The following is a 25,612-nucleotide window of genomic DNA, read 5'->3' as shown; positions in this document are numbered from 1 at the left end:
GCACGGCTTAGCCTTGCAGCCACAATATTTACAGCTTGATGTCGCAGCATATCTTGCTGCGTTACAGACAATGGCTTCACATAATGCATTTTTGGTAAAAGCGGTCTAGAGTAGAGAAACATCATGTTGACCATTGATGCACATGAAAATCGTATGGCGAGATGCAATTCTCCCATCTTCTTCACACCCGAGGGGTGAAGGATGAGCAATGGATAAGAATGCGTGTATACTCGACCAGTTTCAAGTGTTGAGACCCGAATACGAACCTTCCCAATTTTCATGTCTATTTTGCCATTTGAACCTTTTTCTTCAAGCTGTCCATTGTCAAACACCCCAACTGTCAGAACAGTTGCTGGGTCATAGACTTCCCAAGTGTATTGCTCATTAAACTTCGGATTTAAGCTGTCGATAACCGTCCTGGTCCGCACCCACTTATGACCATACTTCGCCACACAATATGTATCTGTTGTACCCCTTCCATCTCTTGTTTTTGATGGGTGTAGTCCATCAACATTCAGGATACCTAATTCCAAGATACCAATTGATGGCTTCCACAGCTGCTTTGCCGTAGGTCGAAGATCACTACTATAATGAGTTGACTCATCAAGTACATGGTATCCTCCATCAAGTGTTACACGAAGATGGATCCTACTGGAAAACTTTTCTTTCTTCTTTGGCTCTTCAATCTCAGCTGAACCTGGTTCTTGGAGGTTGTACCATCTTGATCGAACAAATCGATCATCTGCACGCTTTTCAACAGTGGTTAATGGTATAATGACCACTCCCAGGGCCTCATCTTTGTTGGAAGCAACACGATCTTCAACTGAAAGTATCAGATGTTCTTCAAATGGCTCAGCAGCAACGAACATCAGATCCTCATTCCACATAGCATTCATAGTTTGAGATCTAATTGGCTTAGTCCTCAGAAACTGGATACCAATCCGAGCCTTCACAAAGACATCAGGAATACGATTTTTCTCTGACACAACTAAGTCTTGTGCTTCAATAACATTGACACGAACATACCACAGCCTAGGAGAATGGTACACTTTTCCGCGGATTTGGGTGGACGGCACTGACATATCTATTGGACTAGCTACATCTGTATGGAAAGCATCGGGAAATGCTTCGTCAGCTTGTGTACCAATCCACACAGCAAGCATCAGTTCCCCCTTCTTTTTCTCCCCTTTCTTGTTTTCCAGGCGATACCACTCTGGAGCCAATGGACTATCTGGAGCAACTCGGGTTGGAACTTCATGCAGATCAACTCGAACAATCCCAACAAAGTCATCTTTCAACATATCCTTATCCTTGACCACAACATCCAAAACAGAAGACTGCATTCTTTCTTTAGAAAAAGCAAATACTGTATTCCATTCTGGACTTTGATTTTTCTCGAAGTGTTGTGTGACTCCTTTGTAGTTCCCAACTCTTACTTCAACATAAGGGTCAAGACTTCCTGTGATATCTTTAGAAGGCAAATCTTGTGCTTTCACAACTCTTACAAACAGGAATTGCATAGGCTCAACAAGGTCATATGTGCTGGATTTTCTGCCACCTCGAACAACTCGACCCCCTACTATACGCCCTCCTCCAAGGACAGGGCTTGTCTCTTTCAATGAATATTCAGCTGGCTGTGAAGATGAACCTGAGTACATCCGCACTACTTTCGGCCCCTGAGAGGTAGATTTCATCTGATCAGGCCCAAATCTTATCGGTTGACTGGATTCTGCAAAGGAAGAATAAGGCTCTTGTTGCTGTTGCTTCACGTTTGGCAGGTGGTGGAATGTGCGTCTAGTCCCTTTTTTACCATTAGCGACTGGTTCAGAGATGAAATCCGGAACTCGTTGTGTAGGTTCATCATTTAGGCTTGAAAGGGAACCAATATGTGATGAAGAATCTGTTGCAGGAAATGAGTTTGATACCCTAACAGATGGATCATCAGTTATAAATACTTTCAGGCCAAGCTCTCCCCTAGTACGCGAGAAAACACCTGCCTTTTCCAAAGGGTAATGCAAAACAACAGCATCAGAGTATGGAACAAAGGATGATCCATTGATCTTGACCTTCCCAAGAGATGATTTAGATTGGCTTGATTTGTTATTGTTGAAAACAAGAGCTTCAAGTGTGAGGCTGGACAAGTCATTAGGATCAGAAACGTTGAAATAGAAAGTTTCATTCCAAGCAGGGTCCAAATCTTTTTCTTTGATTGTGGTGCGGAATTTTTGGCCATCAAAGTGAAGCTCTACAAAGGGACTAGATGAACCTTGGCCATCTTTAGACAAAAGATTGTGGGCACCAACAACTTCAACCCCAAGCTTGAGGTTACTCATGGCGTATGATCGGTATAGTTCTGACTCAATTCAATAGGGCAGATTCAGCAAATCCGGTCAAGCAGGTGAAAACTGCAAAACAACATTAATGTCATCATAAAGGAATATTCTCACAGCGGAACACTACAAATCCAACTTCGAAAATCTACTACATAAAGTCTGCCATTCAGTCGCAAAATGAAGATGCAAATGGAGCATAGCCCAAATCAGTAATGCTTTTTCTTAGAAGAAAACACCTGACATTACTTTTAGGCACTCATATCAGAGAAAACAACCGGGAAAATCCACAACATTTTTAAAAAGCTTCATTTTTACCAAATAACATGAATAGACAAAGATAAACCTCTGTGAATGACATAGTCTTCTTGAGGACATTAGACCAACCAACGGAACATGAGAGAGAAGGAGAGAGAGAGAGAGAGAAAAAACACTCTTTATCGCGAATCAATTCAAGATTCCACCCACCAGGATGTATCAATCAAGGAAAACTACTTAAGAGACATTATGCTCAATTCAAAAGAAAAGTAACTACTTCAGGGCAGTGTCAAAAGTGAGAATTTTTGTTAACCATTAAATTCTGTAGAAATAATACATCTAAAAAAACAGTAATAGTACAATTGTTCGTAGAAACAAGAGACTATTGGCATCTTGACAACAGGAAAAGCCTTCAAGCTTTACCTGTAATCAGACACATGTGTAAAAACACAACAAGCTAAAAGAAGTCAAGAAGTTCACCTTTTTATAATTTTATCTTTTATATACGTTCAAAAGTAATATAGACAAAAAGGCGTTAACAGTCAAAGCAAGAAAATCAACCATCTTTGAAGGAGAAAATTGGACAGAGGAATCTTTGATAATATAGATAACATAAAAATATCAAAGACACTTTTTTTTTTCTGAAAATGTCACAGAATATCCTTAAAACTACAGATTGAGAAACAAAAAGAATCTGAATCCAACCTAGAGCTACTTTCTGCAGAATCTTTAACAGATACTAATCTTAAAGAAGGCTTTTGGCCATGAAATTTTTTCACTTTTTTCTGGAGTTCAACACGTTTGGCCACACAATTCCATTACAGAATTTTCAAGAATTTAAAAAACTTCACAAATTCTTTCACAAAACTACTGATTTTTTTCTGAAGGAAAAAAACACCACACCCACAAGCCTAAATTAAAAATAATAACTCAACTTACATAAAAAATAAAAAAAAAAGTAGACAGCTAAGCTGACACCCTTTTGTATACCTAACACTAATTGACACAAACTCACTCACAAAAAGTTGAACTCAAACCCCAAAAGCAATAACACCATAATCCATATGATTTTCACTGATTTCAACAATAATCAACAATATAATCTTACCAAGAAGAAAAAATAAAGTAGTATGACAAATATATTAGTAAACACAAACTAGTCAAAACCCACAAAAACAAATTATAAATCAAAATATTAGATAGTAAAACATCCTAGCAGAATAATACTTAACAGGAAAACAAAAGGGAGAATTTTTTCGAAAAAAATTAATAATAATAATAAAAAAAAGTTCACCTTTTTCCTTCTCAACTGAATCTTTTTTTGAATAAAATCTATATGGGTTCTCAAATTCTTTGATTTTCAGCTTAAAATAGACCCTTTTATTTGTATGATGAAAAAAAAAAGGAAGAGATGAATAAAAATGAAGGGAATGGTTGAAGATGGTACAAGGAAAGAGAGAAAAAGAAGAGACAAAGATTATGTATATTTCAGAGTCGTGGAAAATGAGACACTAAAAAATATTAAATGTATTAAATTTTATTTAAAAAACTTTAAACCTTTTATGTCCGAATTTATTACTTTTTCTTATTAATCCCTTACCAAAAAATAAAGAGACATTTCAATATATTTAAAATATCTTTAATTTAAAATTACAAGATATATAATATTTTTTATTTTAAAATTTTGGTATTAAATGAAAATAGACCAAACAAATTGAATCCAAGAATAAAATGGTATTAGGAAGAAAATTAAAAAATATTAGTGTAGCAGTCAGTGTGGCAGCAAAATAAGAAAAATATTGAATAATAGAAGTACAAAGGCCTTTAAGCAAAAGGACAAGTATGTAAAAGATGATAAAGCAGTATGAATGGTCCACCACTTCTCTTATTGGTTCATATAATATAATAATAACTTATTGTCACTATTACTAACCTTTATTTCTTTATTCTTTTTTGGTTAATTATACTAACCACCTATGTTTTATGACTCATGACTTGTGGATAACTCCCCCTAATTTTAATATCAAACACTTACACCTTGTTTGTATAGAGTTACTCGAAGTATTGTATTGTAGTATATTGTATTATTAGCTTAAATATAATATTTGTTTTGATAGTTATTTAAATTTTATCATATTGTATTGTTTAAATTCATTGTTTAGTAACGACGAAAAAATTCGTTTTATGTATAGATTGGTTTGGTATGATCGCGTCGTTATCTTAATATTTTCTTCTTATTTTGGTTTTATTTATTATTTAATAATTATTTATCATCTTTACCCTATCTTTTCATATAGCTCTACCTCGTAGCCTACTTTTTTTGTAGGTTTATCATTCAAATTATGGATGTGTGACATTATGTAACGATAGAGAATAATAAAATTTATCCAAAATATTATATTCATTAAAACAATACACTATACAATACATATCAACTTTCCGAACAAAGTGTAAATGTCTCTTATATTACGAAAATTTTATACTTACATGGTTACGCCTCCAATAATGTTATTCCTACTTTTCTAAAACTAAAAGTATTGCCTTGTTTTATATAACAAAATACTTATACAAATAAAATTTCGTCTAAGTATACTTAATTTAAAGCGGAAGAATAAATAAAAAACTAAACTAAAAAAGAGAAATAGTATATAATTAAATAAAAATTATAAAACACTAACGTATTTAAGGGGCAAGAAATTATTACTAGTAGACAGTAGTTACTAGTTAGTATATCTTATTAAGTAATTTTTTTTCATTTCTTCTTTATGAGTTTCAAAAAATAAATGTTCAAAAACTGTTTATTTTTTATTTTTTAATTAAATGCATGAACAACTAAATATGTTATTAATGGTTTTAAATTTTCTTTTAATATTACATTTCAATAATATATTTACTTACGGATACATCTCCTAAGAGGGTGTAACCAGGCGCGGACCATCGTGGGTTCCAGGGTTCACCCGAACCTCCTCGGCAAAAAATTACACTGTATATATAAGGTAAATTTTCTATATTTATGTGGATATATATATTTTGAAACCCCTCAATGACAAAGAGAAGCTGATAGCCCAGCGTCAGGTCCTCTTGAAATTAAGCTCTACATCCAGGGTTTGAATCCTTGTGTTAGCGTTTTATTTTTTTCTTTCTTAGTTTCAATTTTATTTTTTTCTTTCTTAGTTTCAGTTCCGTTTTTCACGTTTTTTTTAGCTTTTTATTTTATAAAACATGCTCAAAGTGTGGTTTTAAACCCAAAAAAAATTCAAGGGTATGCACTAAAACTATATACTACTACTTCCTTGAAAGCTTGTTTTGTTGACTTATTTACACGTTTATACTTTTATTTTTCGAACTCTCAAATCTTGGGTCCGCCACTGGGTGTAACTGTGTAAGTAAATGATTTTCATTATACAGGATGTATGTGCTTGAATTTAAAATACAAAAAAAAAAATATTTATGAAATATTTATTTTGAAAAAAATAAGGTGTTTGTCTAATCAGTAAAACTGTTTTTAAATAGAAGCAAAAACAATTTTTCTGTTGTTGGGAAGAAGCTAAAAAATTCTGCTTCTTACAAAAATGGAGAAGTAGAAAATTATTTATTGCAAGACCAAAATATCTCTGTCATATATACATATTTACCAATATATCTTCTATATTTATTTATTTTTGTGATGCGTTTTTCGTATGTAGTGATTTAATATGTGAAATGATTTTAAAATTTTTATTTCTTGATATTTTTAAATATATTTAAATCATCATGTTAATATTATATCAATATTTTAATTTACTTTTTATGTATAATATTGATTTAAAATTTATATATATACATTTTAATTTAATAAAAATAAAATTTAATTAATTTTTTTATAATAGATATTTAATATAATCTTAATACTAAAAGTGCATTGATACTTGTCATTTTTCCTAATTTGACTCTCAAAAATATTTTTTAGAAATTAGTCAAACATAATTTGCTTATCAAAAACACTTTCAAATAAATTAGTCAAACACAAATTGGTTTTTATCAAAATCATTTTTCTGAGCAATTTTTAGCACAATGTCAAACAGGTTCTAAGTCATATCATCATATTATATGAGTGTTTAATGTAATCAATCTTCTTCTTTATAGCTTTTCCAATTTTTTTCGTACTTTATTTGGAAGCTCACATCAACGCGGTTAGAACGAAAATGGACATTTTTTCCCTAGAGAGATCAAATCAAATAAGTACTTACTTGTTGAGATTTGAGTGTTTACCTTAATTAAATCATATTAATTTGTTATATAAATCAATAATAAATTGAGATGAATTTTAGTAATAATCTTTCTCAACCACAGTCCACACTAATCCATGATTACCTTCTCCATGTCCCTTTCAATGTGGTTAAGACTTCACCTCTTGGGTTTTATTTTCTTCATCTCTTCAAATTGCTTGTTTGATTATCAAATTAACATAATGTTTTTCATGTCCCATCGTAGATATCATCATTACTATTTAAATTGCGCGTAATTATTTGTCATTAGTCATTATAATAGTTTCAAACTCTTTTTTTTAATAATCGTAGTGTCTGAGTCAGCTTGCGCGCACCTTAACTAATTTAAATAGATAGTTGTTATATTTTATCAGCAACAAATACCAAGTAACTTTGTTCACCGAGGTTAAGACAGATGAAAAGAAATAACATAATTTTTTTGTATATTTATCCCAGATACATGCGAATCACTCTAAATACACTCTAAATACATATAGATATATGTATCTAGTGCGATTCGCATGCATCTGGGATACAGACGCATCTCGCTCTCCCTCTCTCCCTATTTTTGTTATTTGTAATTAAAATAACTGTATCTAAGTGTAAGATACGTTAAAAGCTGTTAATTAGTGGTAAGATACGTAACATTCTTAAAATAAAGATAATAATAATATAGATGGTAGTGAAGTATGTTTAATTATATAAATTTTCCTTTTATTATAAAATATGATAGCAAAACGGATGGCTGCTCAACCTTATTTCTTTTTAGGTCACATTTTTCATGTCATTAACAATAGGTAATTAATAAATTTTAATATATACGTGTCATTCGAAATAACGTTAGATAGTTTATTAGAGTAGGTAGGGATATATACGAAACTGATACATTAAACCAAATCAAAAATTGAATTAAATCGAAAAAATTTCTATATATAAAAAAGGGATAAGGGTCTGAAAAATATCCCAATTTTGGTCGAATTTGTTGTTGCGATACTAAACTTTCATGAGGACCTATTACCTCCCTAGACTATTTAATACCGTATTTTAAACTATATATATTTGTCCCACGTGGACATAAAAAATAAATGCAAAATTATAAATAGTAATGTGTCCACGTGGGCACATATATACTTTTAAAATATACTATTAAATAGTTCAGGAGGTAAAAAAATACGGTATTAAATAGTCTAGGGAGGTAATAAGTCGTTATGAAATTTTAGTATCGCAACAGTAAATCCGACCAAAGTTGGGGTATTTTTCAGACCCTTATCCCTATAAAAAACCAACGAATTCTTGTATTTAAAAAATCGACTCAAACCATGAACTACCCTTAAGTTCATTTTATTATTAACATATACAAATTTGTTAGATAAATTTTATTATGAAACGCATGGCAAATTAAGCAGTTCACTTACCCCATTTTTAATAATTCTGCGAGTGGACTTGATTTAATTTTCTTAAATAAATAAAAACATTGACTTTGACTGACTGGCCTGCCAAGGAATTTCCTGGTGGAAAACGATGCTACTAAACAACACACTCATTTTTCTTTTTAGTCGGGCCTATTTTTTTATATATATATTTTATATTAATAATAATTTAATTTTAAAATATTTATTTTATTTTTTCTGAAGTGAATTATAATCATATAAATATATAATTAATTTTAGATTGTAAAATTTATTAACTTTCTTCTTTCTTAAATTTGTGTCAAATCAAATAATATCATATAAATTGATTATAAATTTAAGGTTTATAAGTTTTTATAATAATTTCAAATTAATAAACTGTGATAATTGAGTGCATGTAAAATATTTATAGATATTTTAGCTAACATTTGTTATAAATTTTGAAAGTAGATTTTAGAATTTTATTTTCAAATATCTATCTGCTTAGTTATATAATTTTCATATTTTTTCGTTTATTAAACACTTATGGTGTGACTAATATTTTTACAATTCTATTCTTATTATCTTTTGTAATTTTCCAAATACTGATCCAAAATCAGCCGTATCTCCAATATCTTCATTTCATTTCAATATTTCATCGTTTATTCTTCTCTTATAATGATAATGATATTTTCTAATTTATATTTATCAAAAATAAATTTAAGGAGTTTTTAAGCATATTTATAGTAGCAACTAATTACTCATATTGCAATACAATTAGTACGCTACTGGAAAGTTGATGGCAGGGCCACCTTCAAATAATAAAAAGTCATACTACTAGTTATTTCTTCCGACCTTCATCCTAATTTACGTAACACTATTTGGTCGGATAAAAAATTTAGAAAAAAAAGAAGACTTTTTTATATTAATTAAATTGTTCTTATTAAAGTCACTTTAGTACTCCTCCCTCTGTCCCTAATTACTTATCCAATTTTTCTTTACTTGTAACTTGTCTCTTTTTGACAAATCAAGAAAGAACAAATTTTTTTACCTATTATATCCTCAATTAATTAATTTTGAAAAAGATAGAACTTCTCAAAAATGTTAAATTTTTAATTCATCCACTTCATAATTAATAAGGGTAAAATGATAAATTTACTATGTCAATCATTATTTTCTTAATAAATACATCAATTTAAAAATAGACAAGTAATTAGGGACATAGGAAATACTTACTTTTCATCACAATAAATTTTTTTGTGGGGTTCCAACAAAGGTAAAATGAAGATGATATCGTTAAATAACCATCAAATAAGAAAATATATCACGTAAATTAAAATCTATGGAATAAGTATTATTTTTGACTTGTCATATTGGATTAGCGTCGGCTAACAATATGAGTGGTCGCTGAAAGGATGTGACATATTGTTCCACTTTTAACCCTAAAAATATAGAGTTATTACATTATTAGCCTTTTATGACGAACCATTATTCCAAATATATTATAGTCTAAAATTCTAAATTATGTAAGTCAAAATGACCGCAAAAACCTTTGGTGTAGTAGGTTCAATAATTTCCTTTGGCGTAAAATTATGCAATACGAAAAGAGTAAAAATAAAATATTTTATACATACTACTATTGAATACCCTTGGCATAGGTTCATACCGTAAATGTGACATTATTTTTAATCAGTAAAATAAATTTAAGTTTCATATCGTAAATGTGATATTATTTTTAGTCAGTAAAACAAATTTCTGGCTCTACGACTACTTGTATATTATTTGTTAATCCAAGATTATAGGATGAATATAAGAAAGAACAAACACTTGTGTTATTGTCCTAGAAGAGCTCTCAGCCCTTTGAACATTTCTACATTTGCTTTTTTTCCCCAAATCAAAACATCTATCTCCACACAGATCTACTTCTCTCTTTTTATCTTGCTTTTTTCTAAAGTTTGCTTCCTTTTTTTCATTTGTTTTTGAAGCTTCATTGTTCGCCACTTATCCAAAATGGTATGTGTTTGCAATATATATTGCACAATTCTATATGTATCTCTTGTTGTTGTTTTAATAATTTGTGCAATTTTTTAACATAAATGATATGATCACTATTCTCATTTTTTTATCTAGAGATAAAATCAATGCTAAAAGGGGCAGCTTGGTGCACTAGGCTCTTCTGTTTTCACAGCTCAAATCTGTGACCTTATGGTCACATGACATCAACTTTAACAATTATGTTTATGATCAAATATTGAATGTGGTGATTCATGTTGTATCTTGTTGGGACCCGGGGCGGATTTAGGAAGGCTCGAGGGGTGTCACGTGACACTGCTTTGTCGGAAAAAATTACTTCAAACAGATATAAAGGAGATATAATGTAAGGTGACATTGCTAACAACCAAAGGTGCATATAGCTGAATTGGTTTGACTCTGAAATTCCTTAGGCTAGTTTGTGTGTTCAAATCTACAAAGCTGACCAAAAATTCTGCGTACACCACTGTTTGAGACTTATGATCATTATTTACAATCCGATGAGACGAAACAAGAATCTTTCACACACACACAGAGACAAACAAAAACATATAAGACTTACTATTATAACGCTTGAAAGGGACTAGTATAATCAAATTATTTATATGAAAAGCAGGGTATGTTAGCTGCTATGTGTCCTGTTTCATTTTATATGAATTTTACAACCTGTGTAAAAAAGTGTATGCCTAATATTTGTCTCAAAATTCTCATGAAATTGAAGTGATTAATGAAAGTTTAATCTGTTTTGGTTGGATGTGTTAACTGTTGGATATATTAAGGCGAATTCGGCATCAGGGATAGCAGTGAGTGATGAGTGCAAGCTGAAATTCATGGAGTTGAAAGCAAAAAGGAACCATAGATACATAGTGTTCAAGATTGATGGTCAGCAAGTTGTTGTTGAGAAGGTTGGTGGACAGGCAGAAACTCACGATGATTTTGCTAATAGCTTGCCTCCCAATGAATGCCGCTATGCTGTTTTTGACTATGATTTCACTACTAATGAAAATGTCCAGAAGAGCAAGATCTTCTTCGTTGCTTGGTACCCCTACTCAACTATTATTCTTTTCAATATACTAATCTTGTTTTATGTTTGAATGAATGGTTAATGTGATTTGACAAATTATTGAGGATGTAGGTCACCAGAAACAGCAAGGGTAAGAAGTAAGATGTTGTATGCAAGCTCGAAAGACAGATTCAGGAGGGAATTCGATGGTGTCCAGGTTGAGTTGCAGGCTACTGATCCAAGTGAAATGAGCTTGGATACATTTGTTTGCAGAGCTCTCTGAATTGTGTCTACACTGTTGGGGCCTTTTATCAACTCACTAGTAAAAAAACATATGTTATAGGCCCTTTTTCTTGATGGGGTTTGAGTAATTTTTGTTCATTTACACTTTCTTGTCTAAGAAGTTTGTTTAAAATTTTCGTTTGTACACTACAGATATGATCATGTGTGACAATGTGATGTAATCCTAATTTCTAATTATATTCAGTTCAATTCTTGTTCATCTTTTTGTCTTTCCTTTTTCTTGTTGTTTTTGCTTTTGTAGATTCTGCAAACTCTTAAATATTTGTTATTTTGTAAATAAAATCGAAAACAAGTATCCTCTAGATTGGTTAAGGCATAAAGCTTCACATTGATCCTGTTTTGGAAGTTTTAAAATAGCTGAGATCAGAAGATCAAAAGTTATTTTACATTTTTTTTTCCAAGAAACTGACGCTTGTATTGCTCTCCCACAACCCCGTTTTCACGAGCTAATCTAGATTCATTTCACTAAACCAAGTGCAGGTTATGTAAGGTTGATACTAATCACAAGAAAGTTTATTCTTCTTTGATTATGTAAATAATATCGGAAACCAGGGTGGAGACTGTTTAGTGTGAACCATTTTGATAATTCCACTCAACTTTTTATCTGATTTGTATTGCAGAAGGACATAGAACATTTATATACAAATCAAGACACAAACATATAATTGTTATCTCAAAATTAAAGCTAGATTGTTAATTTGAGGAGATAAACAAGGAAGCTTGAAACTGCGAGTTTTCTCAACTTCAACTTGGATTAGCAACAAATTTGTAATATACTTGATGAATGCTGGCACTAACAGATGTTTCTCCAATTTCTTATCGAATTAGGGGATACTTCATAGCAGGATTAGTATAGTTGCAGATACTTTAATCGAACTCAGTTTAATCATTCAAGTCAATGAAAAGTTGATTGCACAATATCTATGTAACAAATGAACATTTTTCTCTATAGATTGCCGATAAAGAACAAAGATTTCTGCAATACATATCTTGAGGATAACTGATTTACAGTGCTTCTTCAGAAGTATCTTCTTTTCTATATGGAAAGGAACATAGCTTAAGCAAATACTATGTCCTTGATGTGGAAAGTTTCAAATACTTTGAGCTTCTTCCCATAGTTCAACTTGCTTTGTGAGATTCTGTTTTCTATCGATAAAATTTTGGAGATCTGCAGGACTCCAGGAAGGGGGCATGGTGCATGGCTCTGAAGATGAAACATTATTAATCCTGGAATGTACCCTAAACTTCTTTCTTATTCCTTTCGTTGAGCAAATCAATGTATCGGAGCATACTTCAACAGCATCTCTAGGTATAGTGGGCTTATATTTCAAAAGTTTGGCGTATTCAGTTAAAAGATGAAACATGTAGTCGTAAATGTACTTCATTTGTAGCTCCTCATGTACAAATTTGCTACCTGCTTTTCCTATTTCTTGTGCCTGTTGAAAGTCGGTGCATTTGAACGTTAGATTATCAACAAATTATTGTAATAGAAGATTGGTAAAGAATGTCACCTTTTTTGCATTCTTATTGCCCCAGTCTACTGCAAACTTGATGGATTTGCATTTGTCTTTCTCATTTATTGGCCAGTAATGGACTGTTGGCAGCAAACTCCTTGTGTAGAAATCATAGTAGTGGGGATTTATGAGCAGAGCCACAGAATCACAGGCTAAAATGTACTTTTGACTTACTGACCATGCTAGCCCTTCAACATAAATCTTGTATCTGTTTCATCATGTCAAAATTAGTCCAACAGAAATGAGTTAAGAACAATTCAGAACCTCGAAGATACGAAAGATTCAGAAAAAAACGGTCTTTCTGAGAGATTGCCTGCATACCTATGAGTGCATTGAGTGGCCAAATCTGAGGTTTTATAGCCTTGTCTGCGTTCAAGAGCCCATTGCTGAAAAAGGATCATTATCAACTTATCAAAAATAGAATAGTATGAAATAATGTTTGAGTGAACCTAAACTTTTTGCAAGGTAAGAGTTGTAGTCATGTAACTAGGAGGCCACGGGTTCAGCCTGTTGAAATGCACAGAGTTGACACTTACCAAGCCATAAATTCGAGCATTCCAGTCCTGCTTCCCAGAGACGTTGCATTTGATAAGGTCACGTCTTGCTTCGCCTAACACTGCATTCCCTTTCCAATAAGCATAAGGCTCCCTTTCAGTCCACTTAATCATCTCATTGCTCTGCTGCAAATCTTTTTCCAACTTATCCCATGGTCTTATGGAGAGTTCAGGCCTGCACAAGTACCAAAACAAACCATTTCTTATACAATTCAACACATACTAATTCAAAAAAACAACTGGTTTTAAACTTGAAATAGATATAAGTATGTTGTTTACCAACCCCAAAAGGACCAATCAGGGAAAACAATATCAAAACTCGATCGATTTCCACAGTAATGAAACAATGGTGGTGGAATTGAGTCCTTTGATTTTCCATAATCACTTCTTTGTGTTACTGGTTGATCACCACACTCGAAAACTAAATCTAAATCAGGTAACATGCCTGGATAAAAACTAAGAAGCTGCAATATCCCCCACAATGTAACTATGTCCCTTTTTTGAAAAGTTGCTTTATACTTGTCAAAATACACTCTTCCATTTACTACAACTACTCTAAAATGAGCTACTTCTCGTGCTTTTTCTACCATTTTTCGCGTTATCCCTGTCTCTTTCCATGGCCTTAAATCTTCATGAATCCATCTAAAATACTCAGGGCACGACTCGGATGATGCCCTGAATTCAGGCTTCATTGGTGAAACTCGCGGACATTTTATAGAGCAAGAAACTTCAGGGAAAATATCAACTTTATTACTCTTTTCCAAGGATCCTGTTTCCACAGACTGAAAAAAGAAAAAGAAAAAAACACTGTTAATTTTCTCTATCACTGAATTTTATCCACTATAACAGAATTACTCTGTCACGTTATACGTCGAGTTATGATGGTACTTACTATATCCATCCATTGAATTGTTAGAGCTATAATGGATAAAAGAATTATACAGAATCCAATAGTTGTTTTAATTGAAGAAGTGATGCGCTGCCTGGTAAACATTCCAAATTGTTTGGGATGTAAAAAGATGAAATCTTTAAATAAAAGTATTTTAGCTTTATATGAATTCTTCATATTCATATATTCAGGCAAGATCAAAAGTATATAGATCAATCCTTAAATGTTACTACATATTTAGTAAAGAAAATAATAATGGTGTAAAATTGTTTCTATATATCTCCATGCCCCCTTCTTGCACAACTTTATTAATGGTTGAGAAATTTTAGCATTTTGTTCCCATGTGGGGTGAATCTTGATTTCTTCAAATTAAATATGAGGTATATAATTGTTTGCTCCATAAAAAGAGCAACATTTGGTGGAAAAAAATAATAAGGATTCTCTTAATTAATTGTGTTGCTTCGAATTTCATAGAAATATTGGAGATTGTTTTTTTTTTTTTTTTAAAAAGAGAAAATTAATCATGTAAACGTAGTCTAAAGAAACACGTATAGGTGGCAAACAGGCAGGTCAAGTCACTATATCAAAAATGATCTTTAGCGACTGTTAAAGAATGACAAAAGTCCCACATCGGTGATTAATGAGATGGGTGAACTCCTTATAAGGTTTGGGCAATCCTCCTCCCTTTGAGCTAGCTTTTGGGGTGTGAGTTAGGCCTAAGACCTAATTTAACAGTGACAATATCTTAATTGCCACTAAATATGTATCTTTAGTGACAATTAACATTCTTTGTAAATATCCCTAAAGTCTAAATCAACATTGAATCTAGTGACAATTAACTAACACTGGTAAAGATTTTACCACTCTTGGTTAATGTGCATATTTATTGCCAATAAAACTATTTTTGTTATAATGAGTTAAATATGAGCAGATCAAAAACAAATCATGTGAAAATGGACAAAATATCCGACTCGACCAATAGTAGAGAGAGAGCTACTAACTAAACTCTACTTGGAAGTTCATAATTTATTAAGATGAGAGCTAGGTTGAAAAAGATCTACATAACAAATTATCAATACATTAATATTTTTCTAAAATACAAGTACAACATAACTAACATTATCTAAGTTGCATATATAATTAAAAGTTGATCCCTAGCTATAACAATTGCTTGTTGTTTTGGTTACTCCAAAACTCATTTTCCCATGCCTCCACTTGTTGTGTGGCCTTTATCTTTTGTTCAACAAATGATTTGATTTCTTGAGGTTCATAAGGTGGAGGAAGTGTACATGGATTTGTATAACTAGGAGATTTCTCTAACCCTTCTTCCATGAATTTTCTCCATATACCTTGTGAAGTGCATGCCAATGATTCTGAACATATTTCAACTGCCTCTGATGGAATTTTTGGTTCAAATTTTAGCAACTTTGCATATTCATTTAACAAATGAAATATGTAATCAAATACATATTCCATCTTCATATCTTCATGAATGAAATCACTTCCTGCCTTTCCAATTGCCTCTGCCTGACAACATAATAATAATAAAAAAAATTGTTAAAAAAATGAGTCATTTACTAAATGAACTTAAGTCTTATCGACTAGGGGCAGCCTAGTGGTCAAAACTATGTGATGCAGACACTCTATCCTAATGCAAATATAATTAGTAGTTGCTTGCTTCCACGGCCCGAACATGTGACCTATAGGTCACTTGGAGACAACGTAACTCTATTGTTGCTCCAAGGTTCCCCTTCAAGTCTTATCAACTGACGATATACGTTGTACTTAATAATGTAACATATAGTTATTATATTGTCATTATAAATAATTATATTTACCTTGTGAGTGTGATTGTTGCCCCATTGAACAGCAAAGTTGAGGGAACCACATTTATTATTTTCTCTAATGGGCCAATAATGTTGTTGAGGAATCATTCCTCTCATGAAGAAATCATGGAAATGAGGTTTTATGTACAATGTTGGTGAATCACAAGCCAAAATGTATTTTTCACTCACTGACCATGCCCATCCTTCCACATATATTTTATATCTGCAATCAACCCACAACAAATATTTCAAATTTACAATCTACACCCCAATAAAATTTAAAACTATTTTTTTTTAAGTTTTAATTAAAGGAGACTATAAAATAGAAATATAGAAATACCTATGGGTGCATTGATTTGCAAGATCTGATTCCTTGAAACCCTTTTTGGATTGATCATCCCAGTCCTGAGGATTTGTCATTGAACAATAAACTCGGTTAATTACAAGGTGAGAAATAAAATTCATGTAGCTAACTAGTTGAATTATTAAGATCCCACTATTATACATTATTAATCAAAAGTAATTAAATTGATTTAAGATAGACTTCCATCTATTATTTTATTTTTCATATAAAAAACAAAAACAAAGAGGGGAAACAAAAAGTTATCATTGACAATTGAGCGACTAGGGCTGAATTTGGAGAGGGTAAGATGGATTGAATCAACAAATGAGTCATTGTCCAATTCGTAGAAAATTAGTTGAGTTGAGAATAGCGTCAAGATAGACAAAATAATGGGTCAAGTCCAAACACGCCCAAACTCTTATCGAGTTTTGTTCTAGTTGTTTTTCTAAATTTATTTAATTAGCAAAAAATAATAATTTAAAATATTCTTCTTTATTATAGCTTTATATAACATATCAAGCAACAACAAAAAAATATTCATTTAAATATTTTGACAAGATTTCTTATGATATCTTTGAAATTCATACTTGGCCCAAATCAACACAACTTTTAGATAAGATATGTTAAGATGTGTTAAAGTTGATAAATGATCAAACATATGACAACCCATCCAAATTCGATATATATTAGATGAATTATATTTTCACAGACTAATTTTAGCGATTATGATGATGCAAATTTTGAGAACTAAATTGAGAGTACAAACCTGGACATATAAGAGAGTATGAAAGTTTTGTTTGTCAGTAATATTACACTTCATGAGATCTTTTCTAATTGGTGAAACATGTGGATTTCCCTTCCAATAAGCAAAGGGTACCCTATCCTTCCATTTTGTTCTTTTGTTACCTTCTTTTATCTCCTTAATCACACTTCTCCATGGCCTTATATTTGTCTCAGCCCTACAAAAATAACCATAAATAATCATGTCCTAATTAGTCAACAATTTTTAATCAGCCTCAAAAGTCAACATTTAATTTCTTGTACTGTATGAGTTCTATATTTATAATTAATTTTGCCAGCAAAATTAGGACGATCGAAAATAAAATAAAATAAAATAATATAACACATGGTCAAAGTCATAAATAATTAGAACTTTGGAAGATTCAAACCAAAATTCAATCGTTTACGTCAAACACACTACAATGTTTTGTCCTATCTCTCTAGCAAGACCAAAAAACACAATTTCATAAAATCTGCGTATTTTATTTATTTTTTTAAAAAGGAAAAAAAAAATTCCAAATTATGTGTAAAAGGTGTATTGTATTAAAATCTTAAACGACAGATAAAAATGACGAACTGCAAGGGTAAAGAAAGGTAGTAATTAATTACCAGCCCCAAAACGACCAATCCGGGAAGACAATATCCAAACTATGCCAATCTGAACAGTATCGGAACAACGGTGGTGGGCCGGAGTTAGGTTTCCGGTAGTCTTTCGATCGGACGACCGGCCGGTCATCGGTATCAAACATGATCTCCAAATTAGGTAATTTTCCAGGGTACCACCTTAGTAGTTGTACAATTCCATACATAGTGTACAAATGTCTAGTTTGAATAAATTTCTTTGTGTTATATTTTTCAACATAAATTTTGCCATCCAATATAATTAACCTAAAATGTGCATTTCTTTTTCCTTTCTCCAACATTTCCCTAGTAATTCCCGTCTCTTTCCATGGCTTTAAATCTTCATGAATCCATCTAAAATACTCAGGACATGTTGAGTTATTAGGGTTTAAGGGTTTATAAGAAGTAGGGTAATTTATTGGACATTTATTGGATTGATTCCATGCACTACAATCCAAAGGGAATTCAAGAATTTGAGGTTGGATTGTTGGGGCTGCTACTTTTTTGTAGAAATGACTAGTGTATTTTGCCTGCATAAATTTAAAAAAATAATAATTAAATAAAATCATTGGAAATTTTAAATGGGATATATAATTACGATCCTAAACACTTCGATTGGCCAACTAGTTTAACAAAATGTATATGGTGTGTATATTTCAGTCGTTGATAAATTAATTGACCGAACTCTACATGTCTATAAGACTGTAACCTAAAGAAGCACAAAAAGCAGAAATAAAAAGAATTGTCATGCATTTATTTCCATAAACAAAAACAAAAAAAAAACGTTTACTTAATTCATTCTTTAATTTGTCAAGGATAGAGTCAATGAGTATGAATTTTAGAAAAGATAAGTCATAGAATTCTTGATAAATTATTTATACATATTAAATGTAAAATACAAATATATATAAGTTTAAGCTAAATTTATTGAATTTTGTCGAACTTATAGAGGTACTTGAATCAATGGAGGTAATTATAAAGCCCCCTCTCCATAATTTTATTGAGATTACTAAAAAAAAACAAAGTGAAGGTACGTGCAAGCTAATTCAAAAAAATATTTACGAAAAAGAGAAGTAAAAACATATATGAAAAGGAGAATGGAGACTTACAAGATCAAACCATCCGGCGAAGAACAAGAGAGAAACTACGAGCAGAAAGAAGAATAGAGTCAACGATTTCGTTAAGGTTGTTGTAGTTTTCTTCTTGAAATATTTCCATTTTGGTGAATTGTTTTGAAATGCTGGCCTTAGCCAAAATTCATTCTTCAACTTCTCATTCTTTTCTTTCATAATTTTTGCCACAACTTATATATATATTTGCAATGCACTTAATAGAATATATAGGTGTTTCTAATTTGGGTGATTTTTTATTTTAATTTTTTGTGGAGGGGAAAGAGGTGTAGGTTTTCTTCACAAGAGAAGTGAATCAGTATGTATTAATATATAGTAAGTAACTTACCAAAATTAATGGCTTTTGTTAGAAGGAATATTCATCAAGCTAAGAGAAATTATAATAATAATTAATGAGAGAATAAAGTATTAGTCCTCACATAAAAAAAAAAAAGTCCTCACATGTGTTATGGGGTTACTTAATTTTGTGATAAGTTGAAACTGACAATATTTTCTTAAAGTGTCGAAAGAATACAATAAGGCAAACACATTATTTAACACCCACAAATTTATGTATGCTAATTTCCTTGCAATTGTAGGTAAACAGTCAGACGAAGCTAGAATTTTAATTTTATATGTTCTAAATTTTATAATGATAACTTTATATGATATTAATAACTAGGTTTTGAATTTAATATTTTATATATATTTAATAGATTTATTAACACAAATATATTGTTTGAGCTAAATCTACTAAATTACTAGCTCCGTCTTTTAATTTAAAAGAAAATTCCACGCCAAACTTTAAAGAAAATAGGTGCTTGCTAGGGCCTAGCTAATAGAGTAATGAAGAAAAATCTTGATTGTGAAGTATACGTCCAACTCTGACTGAGTCCAATTTTTGGCAATGGAAAAGGGAAAATTAAATGTAACTTCAGGCAAATTTAATTGCCACTGGACTTTTCAAAAATAAATAAATTGGAGACTAATTAAGCTACTTATGGAAATTCTTAATTTAATTTTTCTCCAATTTGAACACTAATAAGTAATAATATAAATCCCATATTAATTATTTTTACCCACTTGGTGGATGGTAAGGTACAATCCTTATTAGGCCTTACTTTCCCCTATTATACATGAGGCCTAAAGTACAATAACAGTAATTAATTAATGTTGACAAATTTAGATTTTCCAGTTCCCTTATTATAATCACATATAATTTTTATTTTATTTTATTTTTTATCTAGGGTTCGATAACACCATTGGAGTTCGACTATATTTGAATTCGCACCGTGTAAGGTCCCATTGGGGAGAAGCGCTTCCTACTCCCTGGTAAGGATTTTCCACACCCAAGAGCTCTATTTAAGGGAGAAGCAGACTCATCTACTGCACCAAAATCATACATTTTGAAAGACGGTAACTTAGATTTTCCACACCCAAGAGCTCTATTTAAGGGAGGAGCATACTCATCTACTGCACCACATCCTTTGGTGATATAATCATACATTTTGAAGTCCTACAACCATCAAATACGATAAGGTTATTATACAAAAAAGGTTCCAATTTTTCTTTTCTTTTGCGGGATTACTTAAATGTAGTCAGTTTATATTAACGTTATGAGTACGTACATGAAGCATGTTTTTACATAGTTTATTTTTATTATCACTAAACCGTAGTTAATTAATTAATACATATTTTGCACCTAAATTTACTTAATTATGATTAGTATGATTTGATATAAATATTGGGTGCATATAATTTTAAATTTTTAACAGGTTGGGTAGGGGTAGGGGTAAGGGTCGATACTCGAGGATCATAGTAATTAATCAACGCAGCTACAAATTTCAAATTAATCATAGTGACAATACCTCAAAGCACTATTATTGATTCCCATGAATTTCTTGCGTGATTAACGTTACATTTTAACTCATACCTGTAGAGTTGTAGTGTAGGTGAGTATTATAAGCATGATTTCAACCTAAATAATTGAATGAAAATGCAAAATGCACATCCTTTAAGAACAAGTGAAATAGTTGTGAACCAAAAGTAAGTTTCATGTAGTAGAATGTTGTAACTTGTGAATGGGACGGATCAAAGTCGGGGTTAAAATTATTTTTTAATGTATATATATAGCATATGTTGAATCATTTGTTTTCCGTATTAAGCTATGTGTGGGGTATATTTTATTGCAAATATAGCCAAGTGGAGAATTAAGGACTTGGTCAATATACTAAGAAATTATTTAAAAAGGCCATTTAGGATTTAGGAGGATTTTGTGTGAAGTAATTTGGAAGCCGATTAGCCTGTTAAACTTTTAGTGAGAACTAAGCAATTCAATTAATGTGGAACTAAACTATAAACATGTGATTAAGCCTCCAAATGAAATTAATTAAGAATTTGACTTTGACAAAGTCATTCCCTGCAAAGTTTGTCATTAAGCAACATCACAATATTTATAACATCCTTTCACGTGTATAATGCATTAATAGGGCCAAAAATCAAAATACTGTGAAAGTCCTTAAAAATGAGGAAAATGACTTCTCTAATGAAAGTAAGAAAAACAAGTTTTATTAATGACATTCCAGATTCATTGTCTCTTCCCACTCACCCAACATTCCCAATCCCCACCCCTTGACCATCTCAACCCTATCACCCCCGAACCCTCCCCCCTTATCTAATCCCACGTCACGTAGTGTTTTTTGTTAGATTACATATAAATATTTTTCAAATTATATTTCTTTTCTTACCTATGGAATACTATAAAAATAAGTAAGAAACACACACAACATTTTCTAGAAAAATACTTTCCTTCATACGAAACGTTATAAAAAAATTCACTCTGATGGAATCTTCCAGAACAAGCCAATGTAAGAAGGTTGACAAGAGAACCAAAAAGGTAGTCCGATGATAACAATTATACAATTTACACAAATATACGCAACATTAATTCTATGGGCTTATAATGTCAAACAATGCTTCAAATACGGCCCATGTTCATGTACACTTCAAACTCCAAAAATTGCATCTTGCAAAATTCACAGATCAACTTGTGGCCCAACAAGGCCAGCTTGAGTTTTTGTTTGGGACCTTTACCGAAACAGTCGTCGAATTTACTGTTTATTTTTGGAATAATTACTTAACTACACACCATTTATTATCATATTTTCTTATTTTCCCTACCATTTTAAAAAATATCAAAAATCCCTTCTTTTCCTCCCATCATCCTCTTTTCCGGATACATTAATTTGAAAATCTCATACCCATGATTTTCCTTCCTTTTTTCACGCCACAAATCTCTCCATAATTATATCAATTAATCTATTTTTGAATTTCAAATCTTTTCTATTTCCAATTAATGATTTCAAATTATTCAAGAGGTAGATTTCTTTCCATCACTTCAATTTTCGATTTCTTTTATTATTATTTTTTAATTTTTTCATCTTAAAAAATAAAATAAAATTACCTCTGCCCCCTGCTCCCATTGAAATTTTATTGAACCTTTGCAATTTTAGTTAATCATATCGTCATTGAAAAATTTTCTTGAAAAAAAATTATTTTCTTTTAATGTATCTACTGTTGAAAAACATCCAAAAAAAAGGTTGGATCTGCCATTGCACAGCCATCATTATCAAAGATACAGATTTTAAATGTATCTGTTTATTTTGAGTCTTAAATTAATCTTTGTTAGCGTTATCATTGATCTGATACATCACTGCTACAATAACCTTTGTTTTGTGCTATGTATCGTGTTCATATTTAAGGTATTGATACATAACTCTAATGTTGTTGAATCTTCGATTAGTGTTTATCATGTTCAATATAAATGTACTTGATACATAAACTTTGTGTTATATATCACACACAAAAAAAGAAGAAGCTAATTTGGAACAATTACATGTATAATGTATTTTTTAATTTTAAATTATAGTATTTCTCAAACAAAATAAGATAATTAAATAATAATGTATCATGTACTAATTTTTTTAGTTATGATACGTAAATTCGAATTTATACTAAATGTATTTGATACATAACAATTACCAAACAATAATGTATCAATCTTAAACATAAAATCTTATGGGCAACACTTTCTTATTTAATGTATCTAGTAGAAATACAACACTTATTAATTTAAATTGAAAGGATCTTCAATGAACTGAGAAAAGATTTTGAATCTCAAAATTTTCGATTAATTTTGAAATTCAAAATTGAAAGGATCTTCAATGAACTAGGAGAATAATTTTGAAACTCAACATTTTCAACAATTTTGAATCAAAATTGAAAGGATCTTCAATGAACTAGGAGAATAATTTTGAAAACTCAAAATTTTCAACAATTTTGAATCAAAATTGAAAGGATCTTCAATGAACTGAGAAAAGAATTTTGAATCTCAAAATTTTCGACAATCTTGATTCAATATCGAAAGGATATTCGATGAACTTGAAGATTCACAAAAGAAATAGTTTGTCCAACAACAATTCCATCGCTTTTGTATCTTTCATAACTCACCTCGCTTATTCAAAATTTCGACAAAAGTTTTTATGAAATAGAGAGAACGATGAACAAGAAGAAGAAATTTAATTTTTGATTTTTTGGTTAGTTACACTATATGATTGAATTCTTGACAATAATTTGGAATGGAATAGCGCAATTTATGGGATCTTAATTTGATTTTCAGTTTTCCCTCTTAATTAGTGCAACAGACGGATACTATGAGATCTTAATTTGATTTTTCAGCTTTTTTTTTCGTTAATAAGTGCAACAGATTGATACATAATGTATCCGGATCTTTAATTATGTATTCGAAGTGTCTAAACAATATGAGATTTGTGTAATTAGAAAAATTATAGGGATAGAAGGTAATTTATGTTTTACACTATGAGATTTATGTAAGTTATACTTTATTTTTTCTAGTTGGTATACATATACTATATACCGAGTATATACATTGTTATTCATATTTTATACATATATCAAACATCCGACGATAATTTACAGTTTGAAGGTTGGAACGACTATTTAGATTAATTCTTCTTGAATGGTGTTATGGTTTCAAAATGGTATGAAAAAGCTCCTTGAATGTAGTGTGGCAATAATATAATTTTAGAGTCCAAACCAATTATATATTTAAGAAATTTTTGCCCATAATGCTAAGACTATATGACAATTCCATCTTTCATCTTTGATCAAATAAAAATATCAATAATTAGTGACAGGTTTTCTTCTATAATTCCAGCTTGCACATGAAAAATATAGATATAACCTACGTTATGATTAATTGGTAAATTTATGCATGTGTATCAACGAAATTTATTGGAGTATACCAATACAATAGGCAGAGAAGATTGAAACGGATCAAATTAATAAATAGTGATGTGTAAGTTTTTTTTAGAAGCTTGTCAGTTTAAAAATCTATTAAATCAAGGATTTTTTTTAACTCACCCTTTGTTCCTCACGAATTTATCCCTCAGACTACTCCTTTGTTGAGCTCAAAAACACATATATCATGTAAACTGTTGTTATATTATATAAAACTCTTCGATATTTTAAATAACACGTGTATAATGTTCAATAAATCCTAACTGAAATGTGATCCATAGGCTATGGTGATATTTTGCATTAAAATACCGACCCCGGCCCCTACTTCTATCATAACCTATTATCACAACTAGAAATTTTGTCAAAACATGTTAATAATATATATATATCGGTGGAGCTAGAAATTGCACGAAGGGTGTCCAAGTGCTAAAGTGAACCTGCTTTTCTTAAAAAGTGGAAAAAAATTGCTACTAATGAGATTCAAACATATGAACACTTTAAGTCTGTGTGTCTTTACTCTTTCAAGGTACCTAAAACCGCTAGGTTACATCATATTGTTATGTCAAGGGTGTCCAAAATATGTTGTTTAGCCACTTTGTTTATCATTTTACTTGTATATACGGTATAATTTTCCGACGAAGGGTGTTCAATTGGACACCCTGACATAAGGATAGCTACGCCAGGCCATTATATATATTTATAAACAATCTATTTTTTTTTTATTTCTCATCCTATATTTTACTAAAGTCTGACTAAATTGCGCTCTAAAATCTTAGAGAAACACTTCTTAATAAAAAGAGATAAGTGTGAAAAACACACCTAAACTATACCTTTTTTTTTTAGTTTCATACCTAAACTATTGAGAGTGTGAATTTTATACCTAAACTATCACTTTTTAGTTAGAGAAACACACATTTCTCTTTTATACCACTCTCTCTTTTATTTTTAAAAATTATCACATCACACTCCATATGGACAAAACATTCAACCCTTGAAAAAAATTAAATAAATCATTAGTATTAGTTAGAATTAAAAATTAAAAAATTGTTATCCAAAAAAATAATATTTCTTTTATGAAATAAAATGTAATCACTTCC

At 30.9% G+C, this 25,612-nt stretch overlaps 4 protein-coding genes across 4 annotated transcripts in view; 1 reads left to right on the top strand and 3 right to left on the bottom strand.

Annotated features, from left to right (window-relative positions):
* The window catches only part of LOC102586996 (protein QUIRKY-like), a 5,669-nt gene extending 1,611 nt beyond the window's left edge, over nt 1–4,058 (bottom strand). The window contains exons 1-2 of the mRNA XM_006339485.2: nt 3,883–4,058; nt 13–2,405 (exon numbers count right to left, since the gene is read on the bottom strand). Of these exons, the coding sequence (XP_006339547.1) occupies nt 13–2,333 (2,321 nt within the window). The 5' untranslated portion in view covers nt 2,334–2,405; nt 3,883–4,058. The remainder of the gene's footprint in view (nt 1–12; nt 2,406–3,882) is intronic.
* Nucleotides 4,059–10,163: 6,105 nt separating this feature from the next.
* Nucleotides 10,164–11,739, top strand: LOC102586653 (actin-depolymerizing factor 12). The gene is made up of 3 exons (XM_006339484.2): nt 10,164–10,236; nt 11,034–11,293; nt 11,390–11,739. The coding sequence occupies exons 1-3, from the start codon at nt 10,234–10,236 to the stop codon at nt 11,538–11,540; spliced, it is 414 nt and encodes a 137-aa protein (XP_006339546.1). The 5' UTR covers nt 10,164–10,233; the 3' UTR covers nt 11,541–11,739.
* Nucleotides 11,740–12,651: 912 nt separating this feature from the next.
* LOC102580553 (O-glucosyltransferase rumi-like) lies at nt 12,652–14,529 on the bottom strand. Its single transcript, XM_006339726.1, has 6 exons — nt 14,521–14,529; nt 13,908–14,410; nt 13,611–13,803; nt 13,396–13,460; nt 13,072–13,282; nt 12,652–12,996 (listed from the first exon to the last, which is right to left on the bottom strand). The coding sequence occupies exons 1-6, from the start codon at nt 14,527–14,529 to the stop codon at nt 12,652–12,654; spliced, it is 1,326 nt and encodes a 441-aa protein (XP_006339788.1).
* A 988-nt stretch (nt 14,530–15,517) lies between these two features.
* Nucleotides 15,518–19,484, bottom strand: LOC102586328 (O-glucosyltransferase rumi homolog). Its single transcript, XM_006339483.2, has 6 exons — nt 19,197–19,484; nt 18,076–18,617; nt 17,453–17,645; nt 16,684–16,748; nt 16,356–16,566; nt 15,518–16,044 (listed from the first exon to the last, which is right to left on the bottom strand). The coding sequence occupies exons 1-6, from the start codon at nt 19,374–19,376 to the stop codon at nt 15,676–15,678; spliced, it is 1,560 nt and encodes a 519-aa protein (XP_006339545.1). The 5' UTR covers nt 19,377–19,484; the 3' UTR covers nt 15,518–15,675.
* Between the last annotated feature and the right edge of the window lie 6,128 nt (nt 19,485–25,612).

The sequence above is a fragment of the Solanum tuberosum genome, unplaced genomic scaffold, assembly GCF_000226075.1.
Source record: "Solanum tuberosum cultivar DM 1-3 516 R44 unplaced genomic scaffold, SolTub_3.0 scf00010, whole genome shotgun sequence".
Taxonomy (NCBI): Eukaryota; Viridiplantae; Streptophyta; class Magnoliopsida; order Solanales; family Solanaceae; genus Solanum; species Solanum tuberosum.
Note: the sequence above shows the minus strand (reverse complement) of the source record. Positions and strands in the feature narration are given on the sequence as shown.